Consider the following 21838-nt stretch of genomic DNA (forward strand, 5'->3'; position numbering starts at 1 on the left):
TCTGAACAGGCCATAGAGAAACTCAAAGAAGTTATTTTCTCCTCAAATGTTTGCTGTGATCAACAAGTGATTTTCCATGCCTAATTCACTTTGCACATAGTGTGTTTCTGTGTTTCTGAGATCTGCTGATCTCCGCAGGTACCAGCCAAGACATTGGACTTTTAGAAGGCACAAAGAACATAACCCTGTTCTTAACTCATTTTAATTATGAGGATATATAAGATCTAAAGGACAATGTATGCATCAATTTGACAGGAAATTGACAGGATTTTGAAGTGTATGGAGAGAAAGGGTAGAAAATGTTTCAATATGTTAAATACAAGATAACCCGGGATTCCCTTAATCCAGTTTTAAAACTCTCGCTGCAAAATTTCAAGTGTGAAAAGCCCGTCGGATAGCCTAACCTTGGCTGGATCTGAAGATCTCCCGAACCGGTGCGCCCTCCCACAGTGGGCGTTACGCGCGGCTACTGCGCTCCGCCATGTAACCTGACACCCGCCGTGGCGTAGCGCTAGCTGCAGCTGCTCTCCAAACTGCTATTTAAAAAAGGAAAAAGTATGAAACATCCACTCCTGACTCCTCAAACCCCCCAAGCACCAAACATCCAGTAGCCCCATCAGCTTCTGCCAAGCCGGCTCCTTCTAAATGCCTACAGCACCCGGGCAGGACCGGACAGAATCGCCCGCGGATTATTCCCGTTGCGCCACAGGAGGGATTTATGGTGGTCTCGCGCAACAGACCGGCAGGGAATCGCGTTCATTCCGCAACACGGTTTATCCGATGCACGAGACGACGGCTCGCGCTCTCGGGCAGCGACGCAGTCACGCAGAGATTAACGGATCCGGATTTTGAACGCCGGGACAAATGAATACAAATGAATTTAGCGACCCGAAGGAGAGACCGCAGAACCTCTCGTCTCGTAGCAAAGTAAGTTTCAGTTTTTACTGCACCAGGTGGGTCCTGATGGGTAGCGCAGGTCGGGCACCACCGTTATCCGAGACAAAGAGCGCTTGGTTACTGGATGTTTGCGCAGGGCGCACTGGGTTGGTTGTGTTGGTGCCGGGTGAATGGGCGCTTGTTAAGGGCGCACCGCGGTACCTGTGTGTTGCTTGGCCAGAGTTCAGAACTGAACAGAACCTGAACTGAAAGGCTCCAGGTGTACCGAGAGAAAGAGGCACTCAAGGCGGCATTATAACCTTTCCATCATCATTACGCGCAATAAACTTATCTTCATGAGTTCCTGGAGCTTAACTGTCAGACCAAGGTCATGGGTTCGATTCCCAGATAACACATTAATTGATAAAAGGGATATAGATTGAATGCGTTTTAGAGTTTCAAACCCCAGACCATTTTAATCTAAAACCCAAGGGTTTTGCGTGCACGTTATTGTTTGTATGGGTAAGCAGGCACAGGACATATTCTTGTGCTCAGTTTGCCTTGCGTTTCTTAATTGCTATTTTAGGTACACATCCATTACATTTGGATGTTGTGTCGCGTTTTGCCTTTCTTTTTCTAGTTGTATTCATTCGCCAGACGCTTTTATCCAAGTGCATTCAATTAATTTTATATCAATGAGTTCCCTGAGATCGAACCCATGACCTTTGCGTTGCAAACGCAATGCTCTACCATGAAGCTACAGTTTCCACGCCGTGTTTGGAAAATACGCGCAGATATTCTGTTCCACTACACTGCGCTCCGAGGTTTTCAAACACATGAAGGCGTCCTGTGTGCTGGAAACGCGCTTCAGGTTCGTGACAGTTGCGTATTCATTCAGTTGCGTATTCAGGTCCGTGGCGGCGGTGCGCTCGTGGAAACATGACATTCTCGGACGCGTCCGTTCAAAGAGTTTCAGTGTGCGTTTGTACGTGTGTGTTTGCCGCTGAGGATCACAGTGAAAACCGCACAGTGACGTTAAATAAACAGAGCTACCGTTGCTCACACCCTCAACCGCGGCTCTGTGATGTTCGATGTGCGCGCGTATGCGTCACGAATGAATGAACGAACCCGTTCAGTTTTAAGAAGCCGGGAAAGAGCTACTAAATATAATCTTGTCACTGTATGGTTCCTGTTTGTTTTTTGGTGGGGAGCCAGTTTGTAACCTTGCAGGGAGGTTTTTGTTTAATGTTTACTAAATTATTTGCTGGTTTTATTCAGGCATAAACTGCTCTCCTAAAAAGTTCATTATATGGATAGCAAATGTGAATGTTATCATAGTTAGAATTATGCACCTTTTATAAAAACATCAATCTTAATTTCATTAAAATGATAATAAGCTTCCGATACAGTACCTGGCATTTAAATGAATACGCGCGTTGATATCTAAACACATTTGTGTACAGGTGTTTTGCGTTTGTGTTTTACAGCACAGCTGGATTGTTGTATTGACCGACAACTATCAGTTTTAAATGCATTTTAATAGTTCCTCTGGTTTAAGGCTCGTGTGCGGTCTGCTCTGTTTGTTTTCTGATGCAGATGCTCTGTTTAAAACTGTAAGCAGCGCGTAACAGGATACCTTGCGCTTCCTCATCTGTCCGCCAGGATGCGCTTTACAATACTCTAAATTTAGGCCAGTTAGGGAAAAATATTTAGTAGGCTCTGTTTGGGAAATGATTTGGTGTTTTTAAACACCTGTCTTTATGCGTTTATCAGATTGCATACAAATATACAAAGTCCTCTAAGTTAGTGAGAGACTGAGAGATATAAAGAGAGAGAGAGTGGGAAGAAGTTACAAGGAAAGGGTAATGTTCTTCCTCATCAATGTCCATCAGTGTGTGCCGAACGGAAGGAATTTTCCACCGCCCCAGTACTAAATAGAGAGAAAGAGAGAGAAGGATTGTTGTACGCATGGGTCTTTTTAGTCATCTGTGTACATAGTGTGTGAGTTTGCACATTTGTATGTGGCTGTGTGTGGTGGCTGCCATTGAGGACATTCCACAGTAAATGACTGCGCAGGTGCTGGGAAGAGGAGACCTGAGAGCTGAATACACTATTTTAAACACAGACATTTACTGAGCTGTCTAAATGAGGACATACCATGGCTTGTCTTGTTTGTATATATAGCTAACTAGTATAATGCCTGAAGTAATAGGAGTAAAATAATCAGTAGGGCTTGTTTTACAAAATGTTTTTTTCAGTTGCGGATGTTACCAAAGGTTTGTTTAGCTCAATTTTGTATAATAAACTCAAAAGAAACATTCACATTTGCTTTCTTTGATTTCTCATTTCATTCTGCTTTATTTGATTTCTCATCTATTTTGTGCTATAAACTCAGTTAAAGCCACAATATGTAGATTTTCACCACTAGAGGTCACTATTACACAATAACAAAGGAGAGTGGAATTATGGGAGACGTTGTTTTCCCTATCCAGAGATGTAATATTCATGAATGAGGTAATGAATTAATATTTTATTACCGGTTCATTTGATTACATTATTTTATGCAATTGTAATGAATTAGCTGCATGCCACAACTGCTGCGTATTATGCTGTATAACAGCACTTCTGCATTTGTACACTCGTGTTGCGTACAGTTTCTGCAACCGGAAACAGAGGATAACATGGATATTAAGTCACAATTGAAGAAATGAGACATTTTTTAAAACAGGATTTTACAAATCATTATGAACTTTTGGGATAATTTAAGTGCACAACTACAATAAATATAATATCACAATGTGCAAGTGGTTTTCGGATATTTTTTGTATTACAGCATCCTTGTAGCGTATTAGCATGAATATCCCAAAACTCTGGAGATGCTTATCATTCATAAACCTCTGCATGTGTGTTTAATAAATAAATTGGCTTATTTGATTTTGCTTTCAGCTGCAAATAAAAGTGTTTTATTGATACTACATAAACAATTCACTCCTGTGTAGCTTAAGAGCATTGCATTAGCAGTGCAAAAGGTCATGGGTTCTAATCCAAAGACCACACGTATAAATTGCAATGCACTGTAAGTCCTTTTGCGTAAGTCCATTAGCGTAAAATGTAACACGTTTAACTAATACATATTTAATCGAATAAACTCAAGATTTTTGAATAAGTGTAAAATATAAACACTGTCACGAAATAATAAAACCAGACGATCACTCTGTCTTTGTTTATTTTTGCAACTCTACAATGTCCTTCACATAGCTCGCTGAAATATTCAATCGCATGCTGTTTAGGAGACCCGAGAGATGCTTGACACAGTTATGATTCACCTTCTGCTGACACACAGACACACAACAGGAAAAGACGCACATTCAGCAGAGACACACACACACAATGTTTCTTACTCATCTGTTTACGGTAACTTAGTAACTCTGAGGTCAGGCTGGCCGGGTTTTTGGCATTCTGATTGGTGGTTAAAGAGGTCTGTGGTGAGATACCTCACTTCCCGACTCAGGTATGTGAATCCTGAGGGAGTCTGTGTGTGTGTAGATGTGTGTGTTTTGTGGTCACCAGGTAATGATTAAAACAGCTGCGAGACAAATACACACAGACAAACATGTCTGAATAAGCAGCGGGGGTTCAGGGCGCTCTGTCTACACTGCCAATCATAATTGAGATCTACTTCCACCTTCATGTGCATGTGAAATCAAAGGTTAGGGATCACAGTTCAACAGGGTCAGTCTGACAAAAAGCTCCTCTGTTGTTTCTCTATGGTACCCTCACATATGAGTTTGAACAGTTTTTAGTATTATTAGTGGTGTTTTCTAAGAAAAGATTAAGAAGATTAAGATTTGAAAATATTCAGGGATAGTCACTGAAAGTTTTTAATTTTGACATCATTCTCACCCTCAAGTTGTATACATTTCTTTGTTCTGTTAAACACAAAGGGAGATATTTAAAATAATTTTCATAAACAAGCAGATCTGGGGCATTATTGACTTCCATTGTAGGAATAAATAATACTATGGAAGTGAATGGTGCCCCAGATATGTTTGGTTCTTAACATTTTTCAAAACATGTTCATTTGTATTCAGGAGAACAAAGAAATTTGGAACAGCTTAAGGGGGAGAAAATGATGACAGTTACATTTTTTTTGTGAGATATCTTTTTAAGATGAATGATTTGAATAAACTCCTAACCTTAAAGGGATTGTTCACCAAAAGTTTTTAATTCTGTCATCATTCTCACCCCCAAGTTTTATACATTTCTTTGTTCTGTTAAATACAAGGGAGATATTTTAAAGAATATTTGTAACCAAGCAGATCTGGGGCACCATTGACCTCTATTGTAGTAAAAAAAATACTATAGAAGTGAACGGTGCCCCAGATCTGTTTGGTTATTATCATTTTACCAAATATCTTGTATTCAGGAGAACAAAGAAATTTGGAACCACTTGGGGGTGAGAAAATTATGACAGTTACCTTTTTTTAGTGAGCTGTCCCTTTAAGATAAAGGATTTGAATAAACTCCTAACCTTTAAGGGATAGTTCACTGAAAATTCTGTCATCATTCTCACCCTCAAGTTGTACACATTTCTTTGTTCTTTTAAATATAAAGAAAGATATTTAAAAGAATAATTGTAAACAAGCAGATCTAGGGCACCATTGACAATGTAGGAATAAATAATAGTATGGAAGTGAATGGTGCCCCAGATCTGTTTGCTTACTAACATTTTTCAAAATATCCTCATTTGTATTCAGGAGAACAAAGAAATTTAAAACTTGAGGGAGAAAATGATGAGTTACATTTTTTTGTGAGCTATCCCTTTAAGATGAAGGATTTGAATAAACTCCTTACCTTAAAGGGACATTTCACTGAAAATGAACATTCTGTCATCCTTCTCATCCTCAAGATGTTCCAAACTTGTATACATGTCTGTGTTCTGCTGAATACAAAGGTAGATATTTTAAAGAATATTTGTAACAAGCAGATATGGGGCACCATTGACCTCCATTGTAGGAATAAATAAACCATGGTAGTGAATGGTGCCCCAAATCTTACATTTATTTTTTATTTTTTATTATAAGTTTGGAACAACTTGAGGCTGAGTGAATGATGACCGTGTTTATTTTTTTGGTGAGCTATCCCTTTAACTTTGGATTACTTTTTTTGCTAAGCTTTAACTGCTGTAGGTAGCCATCAAATATATGTCTTATTAAGACGGATCCTAGTACACTGGATATTCTTTATAATTCATGCTATTAAGTTTTCATAAGCATGATAAAGTACGTTCATAAATTACTCAAATTGGAAAACCATTTTGCCTACAGCATATGAAGTAATGAGTAATTTAGCTCTCTGCTTTTATTGGTTTGTTTTGAGCGCTTTCCAAACAGAAGAACTGAAATTGCACGCCACTTTCTTATTCACTGTAAACACCGCTAATGACTTTAACCATGCAGCATCATACGCTGGTTTGATGGTTCAATCCAGATGCTACCGAAAGACGCTTCTGCCAGTAAAACTTTCCACTAGTTTGGGTTAAAGCCAGCGCTAAAAGCCTGAGATGTGGACCTTTATTGTAATGATGATGTTTTGACAAGTGGCTTCTGTTATGTAAAAGCCTGATTCACCATTTTACTTTTTTTGCCCCAAAACAGTCAAGATCCATGCGAGTAACTCTTGGTTTTTCTGTCTGTTTCCAGGAGAGCTCTTCTTCTGTGCTTTCTACTTTATTGTACTTCTTTTGGTTTCACTCAAGAACTCTTTGAAGGTAAGACACCTAAAGATTCATTTATATATGCATGTGTTTCATACGTATGAATGGACAATATTTGTTTAATGCATTTAGGCCACTGAATTATTTTTAATTTAAGTTTCTTGTACTTATACACTTACATGCCCCCTGTTTATAGCTTAACCACACATGCTCGGGTTTCCTCTCTAATTTATCACCTGCTTTTCTGCCAAACCATCACTCAAGTTTCAAGGACTTTCCTTTATTTGAAGCACAGTTTTACTCCAACCCTTGTTATATGAATGAATGTGTGTTTAATAGAAAAATGACATCATATTCCCTTTTGACTGCTGATTCATGTCGAAGTCTTGACAGTCAAACACGCAAAAATGTCTGGGAACAAGATTATTGTAAATCTAGTCATCCAAAGCAAAGATGCTGCTCATCCTGACATTGCATGTAACAGGATAAAAAGTAGTTTATATATACATCAGCTCATTTTCCCTCAAATATGGCACGCTGACACAATAATCAAGCTTGAAATAGACATAAAACGAGTGCAATGCTTGCTAGGGTTGCTTTATAAATAATTGCGTGTTAAGCTGACAGCATTGCATGTATCATTCAAAAAGAGCAAATGGCTGCATTGCATTAGCAGTGCAAAGGTCATGGGTTAGATTCCCACACAAATTGATAAAATAGTGCATGGATAAATGCACTGCAGATCACTTTAGAGAAAACTATAAATGCATAAATCTGTTCCTAGAGCTTCTTTGACAGTTTGTATGCTGTCTTGGAAGCTGGATTTCAAGGATCTTTTCTTATCCCAGTTTTATGTGCAAATTTATCGTTCGGGGCTGTCCCGTCGGGTTCGGTGTGAATGAAGGAGTTTTTGGGGCTGCTCTCATTCTTTTGGCTCTGCCCCGGCATTATGAAGCCAATAATGAACGCATACGCACATATACATGCGATTTCTCTACATTTTCCTTGTTAAAAGACACGTCTTGGCACTGAAGAGTCTTGGCATTAAACATAGGCTTTCTTAGTTCAATAGTTGCCTACAGTCTCAAAGGATGTTTGGTTCATGGTGGAATTGAACACATATGGTATAAAACAGATTTGAATGATGTAATGGGAAGACACGAACCTTGAGTATAAACTGCAGCAAATGCATCATTGTAACAGAAATAAGAGAAGATAATTTTTTTTAATAATGATTAAAAAAGCATGATGGTCATTTAATAGACTAGTCAGATATTGAATTATTTATCTCAATGTGTTACTGCCATTTTAAATAATGTAATATAACTTAGACTTTTTTGGTGTTTATGTCGCAGATGTGGACGTGTTGCAGCGTTTGGCTCTGCGCTCCGAGCTGGGTTCTCGTGCCGTTCCAGCTGGTGTTATCTCCCTCCGCTCTGGCGTCATCCTCACAACGGGAGCACGAGTTACCAAGGCGACGCGCTCCGTGTTCCCATCGGAACTCTTTCGGAACTACACTATAGTCCTGAGCGTCCGATCCCACCGTTTGAACTCAGCCTTCCTCTTCTCCGTTCTGTCTGGGAATCGGATTCAGCTTGGGCTGGAAATTTCGCCGGGCAAGCTAAAGCTTCATGCCGGGCCTGGGAATGTGGCCACCTTCCCTTATGACCTCCACGACGGACGCTGGCACCATCTAGCTTTCGTTCTAAATGGGCTGTCGGTGACCTTACGTTCTCCCTGCTCGGAGAGCGACAAGGGAGTTACGCAAAAACTCTCCGTACTTCCAGAACGCCTGAATCCCCGCGGAACGTTCCGCTTGGGTGGTAGCAGCGCTTTGCTCCCGGGGGCAGTACCCTTCGAGGGGGCGGTTTGCCAGTTTGACGTGGTGCCCTCGGCGCAGGCGCAGCAGAATTTCTGCAGTGCCATTCGGCGGCAGTGCAGAGAAAACGATACGTATAGGCCGGCGCCCGCCCCTGCTATCGTTCCTCTTCCACCCAGACATGCCCCACCACTATTGGCTCAAACGATATCGCCTAATCGCACTTTCACACCCACTCCCACTAGTTTCATTTGGACGTCCATAAGTGTGGGGCCAGGAGGGTCTTCTGCTGTTAAAGTGAGTGACGGTGTACAAGGGTTAAGATCTAAGCCCTTCTCTGCCACACCTCCACCCCTTTCCTTGATACAAACAGGACCTTCTTTATCTCAGAGAAATTTAAATTCCATCACCCCCAAACCTACACTCAGGACACCCAAAAGCCCCAACCCGACTGCCTCAAAGCCTGCAAAGGTCTTGCCTTCCCCCACTAAACCAAGTGAACCCAAACCCACTCCGGGAAAAACTACGACAAAGTCTTCCGTTCCAAAGCCCACCATCGCCAGACCGACATCTAGACCCGGAAGTTTAAAAACACCTGCCCCTACGAAGCCCGTCAAACCCACAACTGCAAAGCCGACAGTCGTGAAACCCACGGTGAACAAACCAAAGTCTACGTTGCAAGTAAACACCAAAATTAACCCAACCAATAAAACATCTACTCCATCTGGTAAACCTGACAAGAAACAAAACGGTATTCTTAAACTGGATCCAACCGCCTCCAAAAGACCCTCAACACCACCAACCAAAAAGCCACTTCAACCCAAATCCACGCCCCACACCACAACGCCAACCCTGAAAACTACCATTGCCCCAAACAAGCCCAAAAAAAACCTTTCAACGCCCAAATCCACACTTTTCACAACCGTCGCCCCAAACACACTCCAGAAAAATTTGCCATCCCCAAAAATTATTCCCAACAAACAAAAAACGTCTATTGTCACACCAGCAACATCAAGGTTTACCACCCAGTCTGTGACCCCTCCATCTTTAGAGGATTTCCAGAGTTTGGAGGCAGATCCAACATTCGTTTCGGGTCTGATTGGGCCACCTGGACAAAAAGGAGATCTTGGGCCAATGGTAGGAGTCTTCTTCTATATATGGCAGCCATTGTAGTGTATATACGATTGTGTGTGGTTTTGTGTGTCAGCATGTGTGCCCGTGTGTGCTTTATCAGATGCTGGCATTATATCTGATTGTTTTTTCTTAAAGGGGACATGTTTAAGTGCTATAATTGGGTCCCCATTGCTTCTATCAACCTAGAAAATGTGAAAAAGATCAACCCAGTAACTTAGTTTTGGTAAACCATTCTCTGCAGGCATGTGAAGAAATAGGTCATTGAAATCCGGCTCCCCTTGTGATGTCAGAAGGGGATCTTATTATAATAATACCGCCCCTTAATCTGCACTATCCAACCACAGCACTGCCAGTTAGTGCAGAGATCAGCTCATTTGCATTTAAAGGACTGTGAAAAAGGAAAAAAAATCCAGTCCAAAATCACTTTTTATATTGAAAATCTGTAATTTTGTGTGTTTTTTGTCATCAAATCAGTGACACAACTTATGAATTTGGCAATTAAAGAGTTAAAATGATGGAAATTTTATAAGCATTTGGTAGTTTTGATTAGTACTGAAGGTGATTAACAGATTTATGAAAAAAATAATTGGAAAAATTTTTAATCTGATAAATTTTTACATCCATTTAATTTAGTGGCTTTTTTGTACACGAACAACCCGAAAGGGTAGTAAATTTGCCCTTTGAAAAATTTCAAAGCATTTTCCCAAAGTATGTGTCAATATAAGATGTGTCACCAAAAATCATTCCATTTGCTAAAACATAGAGAAAGTTGTGGTCCAATTAAGACATTAAAAAAATGGCCTCAACAACCCATAAGGGTTAATATACATTCATATAGTCCTGAATGTTTTTCTCCAATGTTCAGGATGCAGCTTGAATCAAGCACATCAGTGTCCAGTTTTCAGATGAATTGATAGTTCCCTAAAGGATGAATCATTTATTTGGAGTTACTACAGATACCTGCATTACTTTCAGTGAGTTTTGTGCTTTTTATGTGTGGTTAAAGGTCAGTGAACATTTTGTCCGTCACAGACACACAAGTTTACGGGCACGGAATTCTGTCTCATCTATGAAAAACAAGGCATGGAATTTCAATCAGATGAATTGAAAAGCTCTTAAACCTGCTTGTTTAAGAAACTGAATTTCAAAAGAAGTCACCTTTGACCCCTAAAACAAATAGGCAGAAGAGAGTTACTACAAGTCCCATGTTAAGTGCGAGACATGTTTAAACAGTTTCATAGTTCCTATAGGGAGATGAAATATCTTGGTGATGTTCTGATATCTCAATAACAGATGTTCAAAGGGAACGCCTTTGATGATGTCATGATGATGACCATTTACACGCTTAGACCTTCTAGAGGGCATTTTCCAAAACTGACTAAACTTGACCGCACGAAGACGAAATCTCGAACAATGACGCTATTTTATCTTGTGTATGTTTATATCGGGGCATCACTGTGGTGACCGTCTGCCATAGACAATCACTGTGTGTGTCTGTGTGCGTCTAAACGTGTGTGCAATTAGGCGGGGTGCTCACAGGTATGTGTGTGTATGTGTAGCACAGATTGTTCTCTGTTATTAGCAGAGGATAATAACACACGAGCTGCTGTCATCCACCATAAAGACTCATTCTGCAGGTACTTCACTAAAATACCCTGAAAACACACACGTTTAGTCTACAATTATGTACAGCTTAAACCCTGCAGGACACAATTTACTCACAGGTAATGAGTTGTAATGGTTATCTTTAGCTTTACTTTACTTTACAGTGACCAAAAAACTGTTTGCTGCATGATACCTATGTTTTGGTTCAAGCGCAGTATATACTTTAAATTGCATGCTGTCATCTACATTGCATGCCAATTTTTTTGCACTCCGTAACTTTTGCTGCTCTATCACCATCTCTGTTTCACTGTAAGCCCGGATAAGTTGAGTTTACTTAAAAAATGAAGGTAACTCGTTGCCGTTGCCTTAAAAAATTGAAGTAATGATTACTTTAAACTTTAAGTGAAGTTAACTTAAACATATAAGTTGTTCTAACAACAATTTTAAGTTGAATAGACTTAATATTTTAATTTCTTCCAATATTCCTGCACTCTTAACCCGGATTAGTTGAAATTACTAGATTTATAACTTTTGATGTTATAAATGGTATTATAACACAAAATGAATGACTGACTTTAAGTCAATCATTGAATAAATGTGATTCTCCACAGAAACACACACAAAACTGTGTTTTTGACATACATTGTCGGTACTGTGGAGAGAAATACCATAAAATGTTCTGAACAGGGTTCATGTACGGAAACACTGATCACCTGAACTGTGACTACAACAAAACAAAATTAATAATATAAGAGCTTGAACCTATATGACATTTTATTAACAAATATTTGAGTAGTAAAAGTTCTTATCAGTTCTTATTCTTTGAAAAAGCAGTAAATAATCAAAATATTCAGGATTATGGGTATTTCTCACAACATAAACTAATAATTTTAAGTTCATTTTACTTTAATGTTTTAGTTTAATGGATTTTGGAAGCTTAAAAGTTAAATCAACTAAACTTTTCAAGCTTTGGCTTCAAAACAGAAAATATTAAGTAATGTTTACTTGATTGTTTAAGTAAAGACAATATCTGGGTTAACAGTGTTGAAACATAAAATTGCATGTTACTCTCGGATTCATTTTTTTTTACATAGGTTGAAGTCAAACTGAGATTTCTTGCCAAATTGTACCAGACACAGCTCGGATTTAAAGTTATTAACTCATTCCCTGCCAGCCTTTTTTAAAAAAAGTTGTGATTTTCACAAAATGCCTTTCAGGAAAAGGCATATCTTTTATAAATATATAAACATACAAGTATATCAAATGAAAGAACAGACCCTCTGCTTTTAAACAAAAAAACAAACAAAACGGGAAAAAACTTTCATCATATCTGCATTTAGGTTATAGGTTTCTTCGAAAATACAACATTTTTCGAAGCTGAAATAATTGCATTTTGTAAAGGAATTTTGTTAGAGATCAGATTCATAACGAGAATCAAAACATACACAGGGTTTAAAATGTGTTCTTCCATTTTTTATAAATTGTGGATAATAGCGGAATTACAGTTTACCGTAAAAACTCGTCAGGAAAGCTTCATTGTCAGGGAAATGTTTTCTCTTAATTGACAAGATAACTAGTCAATGGCGGGGAAAGAGTTAATATGAGTTTACTGCTGTTTGTGAATTAGGGTAAGGTAGGAGGAAAGTTTTGAATTGTGATTTTTACTGCTTTATTTTTAACCAAAAAATGTTGGACTTTTCATAAACTTTTTTGCATAAAAAATTGTCAAAATTTGTACCCTAACTCGGCAGTAAAAGGTCCTAATATGTACACTGTAAAAAATTACTTGTCACCAAAAATCATTCCATTTGCTAAAACACAGAGAAAGTTGTGGCCAAATTAAGACACATAAAAACCCAAAATGGCCTCAACAACCCATAAGGGTTAATATACATTCATATAGTCCTGAATATTTTTCTCCGATGTTCAAGATGCGGTTACAGCCTTGATTCAAGCACATCAGCGTCCAGTTTTCAGATGTCTTAACAGTTCCCTAAAGGATGAATCATTTATTTGGATTTACTACAGATACCTGCATTACTTTCAGTGAGAGATCCATTGAGTTTTGTGCTTTTTATGTGTGGTTAAAGGTCAGGGGAAGCACTGAACATTTTGTCCGTCACATACACCCTAACTCGGCAGTAAAAGGTACTAATATGTACACTGTAAAAAATACTTTGCTGCCTTAAAATTTTTTGTTGAATTAACTCGGCTTTACAAGTCATTTCAACTTACTATCATTTATCTTGACTAGAGATGAGTTGTTATAACTACAGGTGAGTTGTTATAACTTATAAAATTAAGTTGACTTTTCTCAACTATATTTTATAAGTTGTGACAAATCATCTTTGTTGACATGACTTGTTAATCTGAGTTGATTTAACAAAAAATTTTAAGGCAGCAAAGTATTTTTTACAGTGTACCTTTTGAATATGTAGCATTTGAAGCCCAAAGTGGGCGGAGCTGGATGTCGCCATTTTGGCAGGCTATACATATTTTTTTTGCTGTAAAATTGGACATTTTAACATGGGGGTTTAAGGGATTGACTCCCTTTTGAAACCTGCCTCTAGTGGCCAATAGATGAATTGCAGTTTAAGTCACTTCCGTGTTGGAGAAAGACCAGAAAGTTGCTGTTTGGTACAAATATGTATGGATTTGGTACCAGTATGTACCTATGAGGTACTAATATGAACTCTTTAGGTCCAAAGCTGTACTTTTTGAAAGGGTACTGCCTCAGTGACAGCTGGGGTACATATTTTGACCATTTCTCTTGACAGTATTCAGTAATTTTTATTTCAATTTTGTGTCAAAAAAACTAATCTTTGCAGTCTCAAGAAAATGTAAAGAAGAGATGGCATTCATTCCCAGTTTTTCTCACATAGGGAATGAAAGGACTTAGGATAAATCTCTATCGTATTTTCAACATTTTGCCAAAAATAATATGTTAAACCATATAGAAAATGTGCATATTTTACATATTATTCCATGCTTTAGTAAGCATTATTTTGAATGCAATATAATACAGTACAAATCTGGTTACTCAACATGAAAAGGCATATAGTACTACTTATATGTTCAAGCATGTGCTTTTAAGCATGCTGCTTACTATATATGTAATAAGAGTAATACACTTTGGGGTAAAAATTTGGTTTCCAAATTTCTTCCCTAACATTGTATAGTCTAGTAAAATGTTTTTAGTCAGAAACCTTTTCCACTTTAAGGATCCTTCAGGTTCTTCATATGTTAAAGTTTCTATATGAAACCATGCATGGCTCTTCTATGACATCGTGAAGCACCTTTATTTTTAAAAGTGTATACTACATTAGCAATATTACATCATGGGAGAATCTCAGTGTTCATTCAACACTTTGAGGATGTGTCCACGTACATAGGGGTCTGTGGGTGGGTGGGTGTGTATGTATATGTGGGTGAGAAACCTCCATCCCCCCTCCTCTATCAACAGAGGCACGACTGTAGACTTTTGAGATTCTTAACATAAACACACACACAAGCTCTCTCACACATCTTCTGTTCTCAATGGAAGTCTTTCATCCTGTGCCTGTGGAGGTGGGGTCAGAGAGAGACTATTTTTTAACTATATTTATATATTGTGTACTGGTTAGGACTGGGCCATATGATAATTTTTCAATTAGAGCAATGGTCAGTCAAAAGCCTGGTAACTTTAAAATGTTGAATGCAATATAATACAGTACAAATCTGGTTAGTATAGTGGTGGGAGTTTTTTCATAAAATAAATGTATTGGTTGTTTTTTGTATGTAATAATTATGTATATTTAAACACAATATATTTCACAAATACTTTTCAGAGTTTTTATTTATATATCAATGTTTTAATATGTTTATAATATAGAATATATAAAAATATAATTAAATATATATGCAAGTGTTTCTTAAATACATACATGAATGTGTGCGTGCGTGTGTGTGTTCATATTAACATAATAGTTACACACAGCACACACTCATATATTATGCAAAAACTCACTTTTGTTTTGTATACGATTAATTGCGATTAATCGTTGCCCAACACTATTTTACTTTCATGACATAATGTATTTACAACCGTATTTTTGTATTATTAGATACAAACATCTAGTACTCCCATAGTAATTGTTTAGCTTAAAGTCCATAACATCAAGTAAATATATCCAATTTTATTGCTCAGATGTTGCTCTTCATTGATCATGTTCAATGAACAGCTGTGTTTTATTTTACTAGACTTTTTAAAGATGAAAAAATAAATCTTTGGTGTCCCCAGAGTACATATATGTGACATTTTAGCTCAAAATACCGCACAGATAATTTATTATAACATGTTAAAATTACCACTTTGTACTGTAGGTGTGAGCAAAAAAAATCTTGTTTTTGGGTGTGTCCTTTAAAATGCAAATGAGCTGATGATAATGCAAACACTGATCGCCATAATGGTGTTTTGTCGAAATTGAAACTCAGTTGTGCTATCAATTATTTTACCCCTCTCTCTTTATCTGCACTAAATGGCAGTGCCTTGGTTGGATAGTGCAGATTAAGGGGCAGTATTATCCCCTTCTGACATCACAAGGGGAGCCAAATTTCAATGGCCTATTTTTTCACATGCTTGCAGACAGTGGTTTACCAAAACCAAGTTACTGGGTTGATCTTTTTCACATTTTCTATGTTGATAGAAGCACTGGGGACCCAATTATAGCACTTAAACATGGAAAAAAGTCAGATTCTCATGATATGTCCCCTTTAAGTGTCATCGCGGACGTTGCTCCTAAAATTGGTAAAGAGAAGTAACATTAAAAAGAAATGAAATATATATAATGAATGTGACACTGTATAGGTTAAATAATCTGGATATGATGAGAAATGTTTGAGCTCTTATTATAATCTTCAATAATATTGACTTTTGAATGCAAACTTGTTGTTGAGCTCGTTGTTGAGATCTTTTCTACAACTCGGGTATAATATCTGAGATACAGGAGAGACTTAAGCCGAAGTTTCCATTTGCTCTCTATTTCATCTCCTTGATGTTGAGGAGAAATAGATGAGATTTTTCTTTTTATGGGTTGAGGCAAAAATAGGCCAAAGAGACCCCCCCACGTCCCTTTAAACGCACACAGTTGGATACAGTGTCTCTGTATATAGCGCATTATCCGAAAAAGGAAATTCCCTGCAATGACTTCCTGTTTCCTGTTGCCATGTTTAGTAACAGAGACCTGCAGCGCTGGTGCACCTATACCAAGACACAGTCAATCTTTTGTGGGTCTATTAAAGTGTGTATGATAAGTCTTCTTGTGTTTCACAGGGAATTCAGGGACCTCCAGGAAAACCAGGGCAGCCAGGCAAGAGAGGACCTCGGGTGAGTGTGTGTGTCAGCCTTGACCTTTGACCTCGAGATATAAACAGGAAGTATTTAAAGTGCTGTCCCTTATAAAACATCTCACACGGTATACATGTTGTGTTTCATTGATCTTTTTTACTGTATGTTTGGATTTGATCTGGTTAGCAGGTCAAACTGACCTATGAATGAAACACAAACCAGTCTGTCTGTCTCTATTTTTATGTTTAGTTCAGTTTCTTATTTATTTTCTGTCCTGCTCTTGAATTTAAACTGGTCCTGTATGACTATATGTGGTAGAGCATTGCATTAGCAGCGCAAAAGGTCAGGGGTTTGAACACATACTGATTAAAATATACAGTGTAATGCATTTTATAAAATGGGCAGTTCTGGTTCTTCATTCTGATTGGTTGAAACGCGTTCTAAGTCATGATAAAATACCCTGGTAACCCCACGGTTCAGACCGCATTACATAAGTATCACTGCGCCACTATTGCTACGTAGGCTACTGATTTATGAAAATAAACACCACAGTCGTTAATCATATTTTAAATATTTCTACAATTGCACAATTAATGGCGATATCCAGATAAATGTCAATAAATATTGGTGAGTCATCTTGTCAATAAAGAGAAAACGCTTCTCTTTATTGTTCTTTAACCTCAAATCCGTATTTCCGCTATTATCCACTAGATGGCGATCTCACCCAACTTCAAAACTTGCGCATTCACTCAACACTAAAAACACTGTGTAAGTTTGAATTATGGCTCTGAATCCGATCTCTTACAAAAGTTATTCACAAAAATTGAATCTCAGCATTTAGATAAAAATTTGAGAGGTAATAAGAGAACTACTTTATTTGGCGGAAGAGTAATATTTTTACAAATATAATTACAACTTATTTGTGTTTTATTTTATAAAATCCTGCTATGCATATGAAGTAACCGTTTTATAAAAGCAATAAGCCCCACGAAGCAGTGGTGTTACAGAGCATTTTATAACAGCTAAGAGGGTTTTAGGCACTCCGCTTGGCATCATGCCTAACAACGCCTCTTAGCTGTTGTAAAATGCACTGTAATACCACTGCTTCTTGAGGCTTATTGCTTTAATAAGTCACTTTGGATCAAAACCTCTGCCAAATACATAAATGTAAACTTTAAAAAATTACTTTTCTAGTTTACACTTTTGATCATGTGCTGACTTGGGATTTCCACATGGGAGCAGGGAAAACTCCTATGAGATTTATTTAGAGACCCGTGTCCAGATGTGACAAGGTCAAGTGGTGGTCAAGAGGTTTTATTGTCATTTCTCCCTTGGGTGGCAGATGAAAAGAAACAAAACAACCCTTGTGTCAGCTGTAACTTTTTAGTGACACGCAAAATGATTCAAAGTGGGTGGCGGTGACTACAACAAGCTCCGTATAATGCAATGAAGTCCATATGACCTGTGTGTCGTATAAAGCCTTGCATTATGTGAGTAGTCATTTAATTTCACATAGATGATTTTTAGTATTTGGTAGAGAGTATATTTAAGAAGGATCTTCTTTTAGCATCATCAAACGCAAACCCCTGTAGACCCATGAGACTTTGCATGGACTTTGACCTTTGTTGATGGGATGGTGTGGATGTGAAGTGTTGTTTTAGCAAGCGTAGTCAGCATGTAGTGTTCACGCGTCAAAGGAACGCCGTGAGATCTCTCTGTGTAGTGTGTGTGTGTGCAGGTGTGAATGAGTGTGTGTTAGTATTTTAGACCATGTGTTATAAAGTCTGACTGCAGGGCCTTGTTCAGCCGGCACCCTTCTCGCGTTAAATGCATACGTTAGTCTGTGTGTGTTCTTGTTAGTTAAACAAAGAAGACTTTCAGTAGGGTTAGCCAAGACTAAGCCAGGCTCACACACATTTACACACCCACAAACATTATGAAAACACTTTTAAAGCACAAAACATAGCACCCAAACATGTATGTATGTATATGTATGTGTATATAGTAGGTCATTTGACTGAAATGTTACTCATGATCTTTAAAAAATCTTTACATCTACACAACATAAGTTTTACTTTAACGTATCAAGTTAAGTTAAATCATTTGTTTAAAAGATATTTTATATACTAGTAAAAACTTAAAATTGTAGGTTCAGTTGACTTGCAAAACCAATTTGATGAAACTTGCATGCAGCATTTAAAACTTGCATGTGTTTTACATTTTGTTTTATAGAAAAATATAATTGTGCCAACATTATTTCTTTCATTACAAACAAAATTTTATAGTAGACAAATGTTTTAGAAATGCTTGACTTGGACCGAAGATGAAATGCAGAAAAAATAGCAAATGGGAACTCCTTAAATAAATTTAAAGTATGCACAGTACAGTATTGTGCAAAAGTCTTGCACCCCACCATCTTCTTTGTCTTAGCAAGGTTTTAATGACTGTTCAAATTTATTTTTCGCTTTCTTTACGAAGATACAAACAAAAACACATGACATATATACCCAAAATGTAAAAAAAGGGTGGTTTTCCGGACAGAGATTAGCTTAAACCAGGATATAACTAGTTTTAACAAACATACCTTATTAAAAACATTACTTGTGTGCATTTTGAGGCAAAACAAAGTGCACTGATGTATTTTAAGATAGGTCAGTGCAAGTTGATTTCAGTTTGGACACCTCTTACATTTATTTTAGTCTAGGACTAGTCTGATCTCTGTTCAATATGTTTTTAACAAAATGTCCTCTGGTAAAAGTCAGTGTTTGGTATTGACCTTTCTTGGCACTAAACACATCTGCTTTTTAAGAAGTCATTCGATTAAAACTTAGGATTTAATTTCATTTAGGTTTAAGAGATCCTGCAGGTTTATGCTATTGTGTAGTGTAAGAGAAGCTCACATTAAATACTTCACACTTTAGCTTATCATTTTATTTTGCCCTTTATTATTTCAAACAAGTATTTTTCTGATTGTATTCTAATAAAGAGACTGAGAAATAATATGTTCATTTATACCAAAAACAACAAGTCCATTGAGGCCTAAGACTTTTGCACAGTACTGTAAACATTATTACAAATCTTAAACAAAGGCAGACTACTCTAATGCTGCGTTCACACCAGCCGCGGTAGATGCGTAAAGCGCGAGTGATTTCAATGTAAAGTCAATGTGAAGTTGACGTGCGTCTGAAGGTCTCGCGGCACGAATGAGGCATTTAGCGCGGCACGATAGACGTAATTCCGCCTCATTCGTGCATCTAGTTTGCTCGAATGGCGAATTGAGCGTTGCCGCCGCTAACGCGCGAGTTGAAAAATTTTTACTTTGCCAAAAAAACGCGACGCATTTGTCTATCAGGAGCTTGCTCTAGTAGTGACGTGATTACAGGAAGCGAGCGAAGTCGCAGAATACCCTTCCATGACGCAAATTTCCGTATGAATGTCTCGATGACTAGAATTAAACGTAAAATGTTAAAGCGGCAAACTAGACGCTGTAGACGCAAATTTAACACCTCAAACGCGGCTGGTGTGAACCCACAGTAAAGATCCTAAAATATTACCTAGCTTTAGTTTATTTTCTTTACTCACAACATAATTCCCAATAATATGTGTTGCTTTATTTGGACAACTTTAAATGCGATTTTCTCAATATTTTGATTAGATTCCAGGTTTTCAAATTGTTGTATCTCATCCAAATAATGTTCTATCCTAACAAACCATACATTAATGGGAAGCTTATTTATTCAGCTTTTAGGTGATGTATAAATCTCGAATAACAATTATTGGTTTTGGGTCACTCCTAAATGAAGTGTGTGGAATCAAAGACCCTTCATGTTTGGTTGCTTGTTTACTTCTTAAATGTGTTTTGTTTGTTTGTCTTTTCCTGTAGGGACCCCCAGGACCACATGGCAAGCCAGGTCGATCAGGTCCTCCAGGGCTTAAGGTAGAAAACCTCACCTACTGTCAGATAAACCTTTGTATTGGCCTGCTTATCTCCGTGTGTTTCTGTTATACTCATCACATGATCACCTGCTGCTGTTGGCCTATACACAAAGTAGATCAGTCAAACACTCCTGCATGCAAATATGTTGATTTATCTGGACCTAAGAGAAACCCAGCAGGCCCTGGAAAGTCTTTCCGATGATATAATATTAAGGAGGGGCCATAAACCAAGACAACTACACTAAAAGTATGTGTATTTGAGCATGCAGTGTCCTGCTGGGCGTTTGCTTCGACCCATTCATGGTTGTAAATAAAACAAAGTTGGTAAACAGCCAAGTAGGCCTGTATGAGTTTGCAATTCATTATTTCAGGCAGGCTTAAAAGACTAACCTGGTTAAGGTATAACAGCCTAAGGTTAAACTTGCAACATGCTCTTCAACATATCTTTTGTCTGTGACAAACACGGCTACAACATGTAAACACAAACTCTTACTTATTATAACATATATACGACTTTTTTCAAATTCAGGTCATAAGAGTTGCAAGCATTTAAAAACAGATGAAAAATCCACCAGACTTCAGACAATCATTACTCATTTTGCTTAGAAACTGTAAAAGTCTTGCTCTGTGATGTATTCCTCTTATTTTCTCTGTCAATTATTATCTTAGGGGAAGAAAGGAGACCCTGGACTCTCTCCTGGAAAAGCACCAAAGGGAGAAAAAGTAAGAAAACACATAAACTTGTTCCACAATGTCATAGTCAGCGAGTTAGAAATATATTAAAGTTTATTTTTACACATGATGAAAGATGAGCTCCTGTGAAACATTAGTTAAGGGATTGTTATACTACAACTTTTTTTAAAAAAAATATGCAAGTCCAGTATAAGCCGCTCACTGAGTTTTAGTACATGCTAGCTGATTTAAAGGTGCAGTGTGCAAATTTTAGCAACATCTAGTGGTGAGGTTGCAAATTGCAACCAAAGGCTCAGTCCACTGCCCAACCCTCACTTTTGAAATGCATAAAGAAGCTACAATAGCCACCACCGGACAAACATTTCATTGTCAGAGACAACTTAGTATAAACGTTTGTCCGTTAAGGGCTTCCGTAGAAACATGGTGGCACAAAATGATGACTTCCATGTAAGGGGACCCTCTGTGTATGTAGATAAAAACATCTCATTCTAAGGTAATCAAAACATAATGGTTCATTTTAAAAGGTCTTTATACAGCACTGATAATATAGTTTTGTATATTATTTTGCATTTCTTTCAAGAGATCCTTCTAAAAATTACACACTGCACCTATAACTAGTCCAAACTGGTATTTAGCTAGTCTTGTTTTAACAATCACCTTTACCGTTTTAAACTGGTACGATCAATCTTTTTTTAATTCATGTGCTCTCATAATCTTTAATCAAAATCTGAAA

The 21838-nt window shown here is 37.7% G+C and overlaps 1 protein-coding gene across 1 annotated transcript in view; it reads left to right on the forward strand.

Moving 5' to 3' along the window:
• Window positions 1–495: 495 nt before the first annotated feature.
• col27a1a (collagen, type XXVII, alpha 1a) overlaps window positions 496–21838 on the forward strand; it is a 60975-nt gene continuing 39632 nt past the window's right edge. Inside the window, exons 1-6 of the mRNA XM_073871570.1 lie at window positions 496–927; window positions 6579–6646; window positions 7948–9548; window positions 16462–16515; window positions 20360–20413; window positions 21082–21135. Of these exons, the coding sequence (XP_073727671.1) occupies window positions 875–927; window positions 6579–6646; window positions 7948–9548; window positions 16462–16515; window positions 20360–20413; window positions 21082–21135 (1884 nt within the window). The 5' untranslated portion in view covers window positions 496–874. The remainder of the gene's footprint in view (window positions 928–6578; window positions 6647–7947; window positions 9549–16461; window positions 16516–20359; window positions 20414–21081; window positions 21136–21838) is intronic.

This window comes from Misgurnus anguillicaudatus, chromosome 9, assembly GCF_027580225.2.
Source record: "Misgurnus anguillicaudatus chromosome 9, ASM2758022v2, whole genome shotgun sequence".
NCBI lineage: Eukaryota > Metazoa > Chordata > Actinopteri > Cypriniformes > Cobitidae > Misgurnus > Misgurnus anguillicaudatus.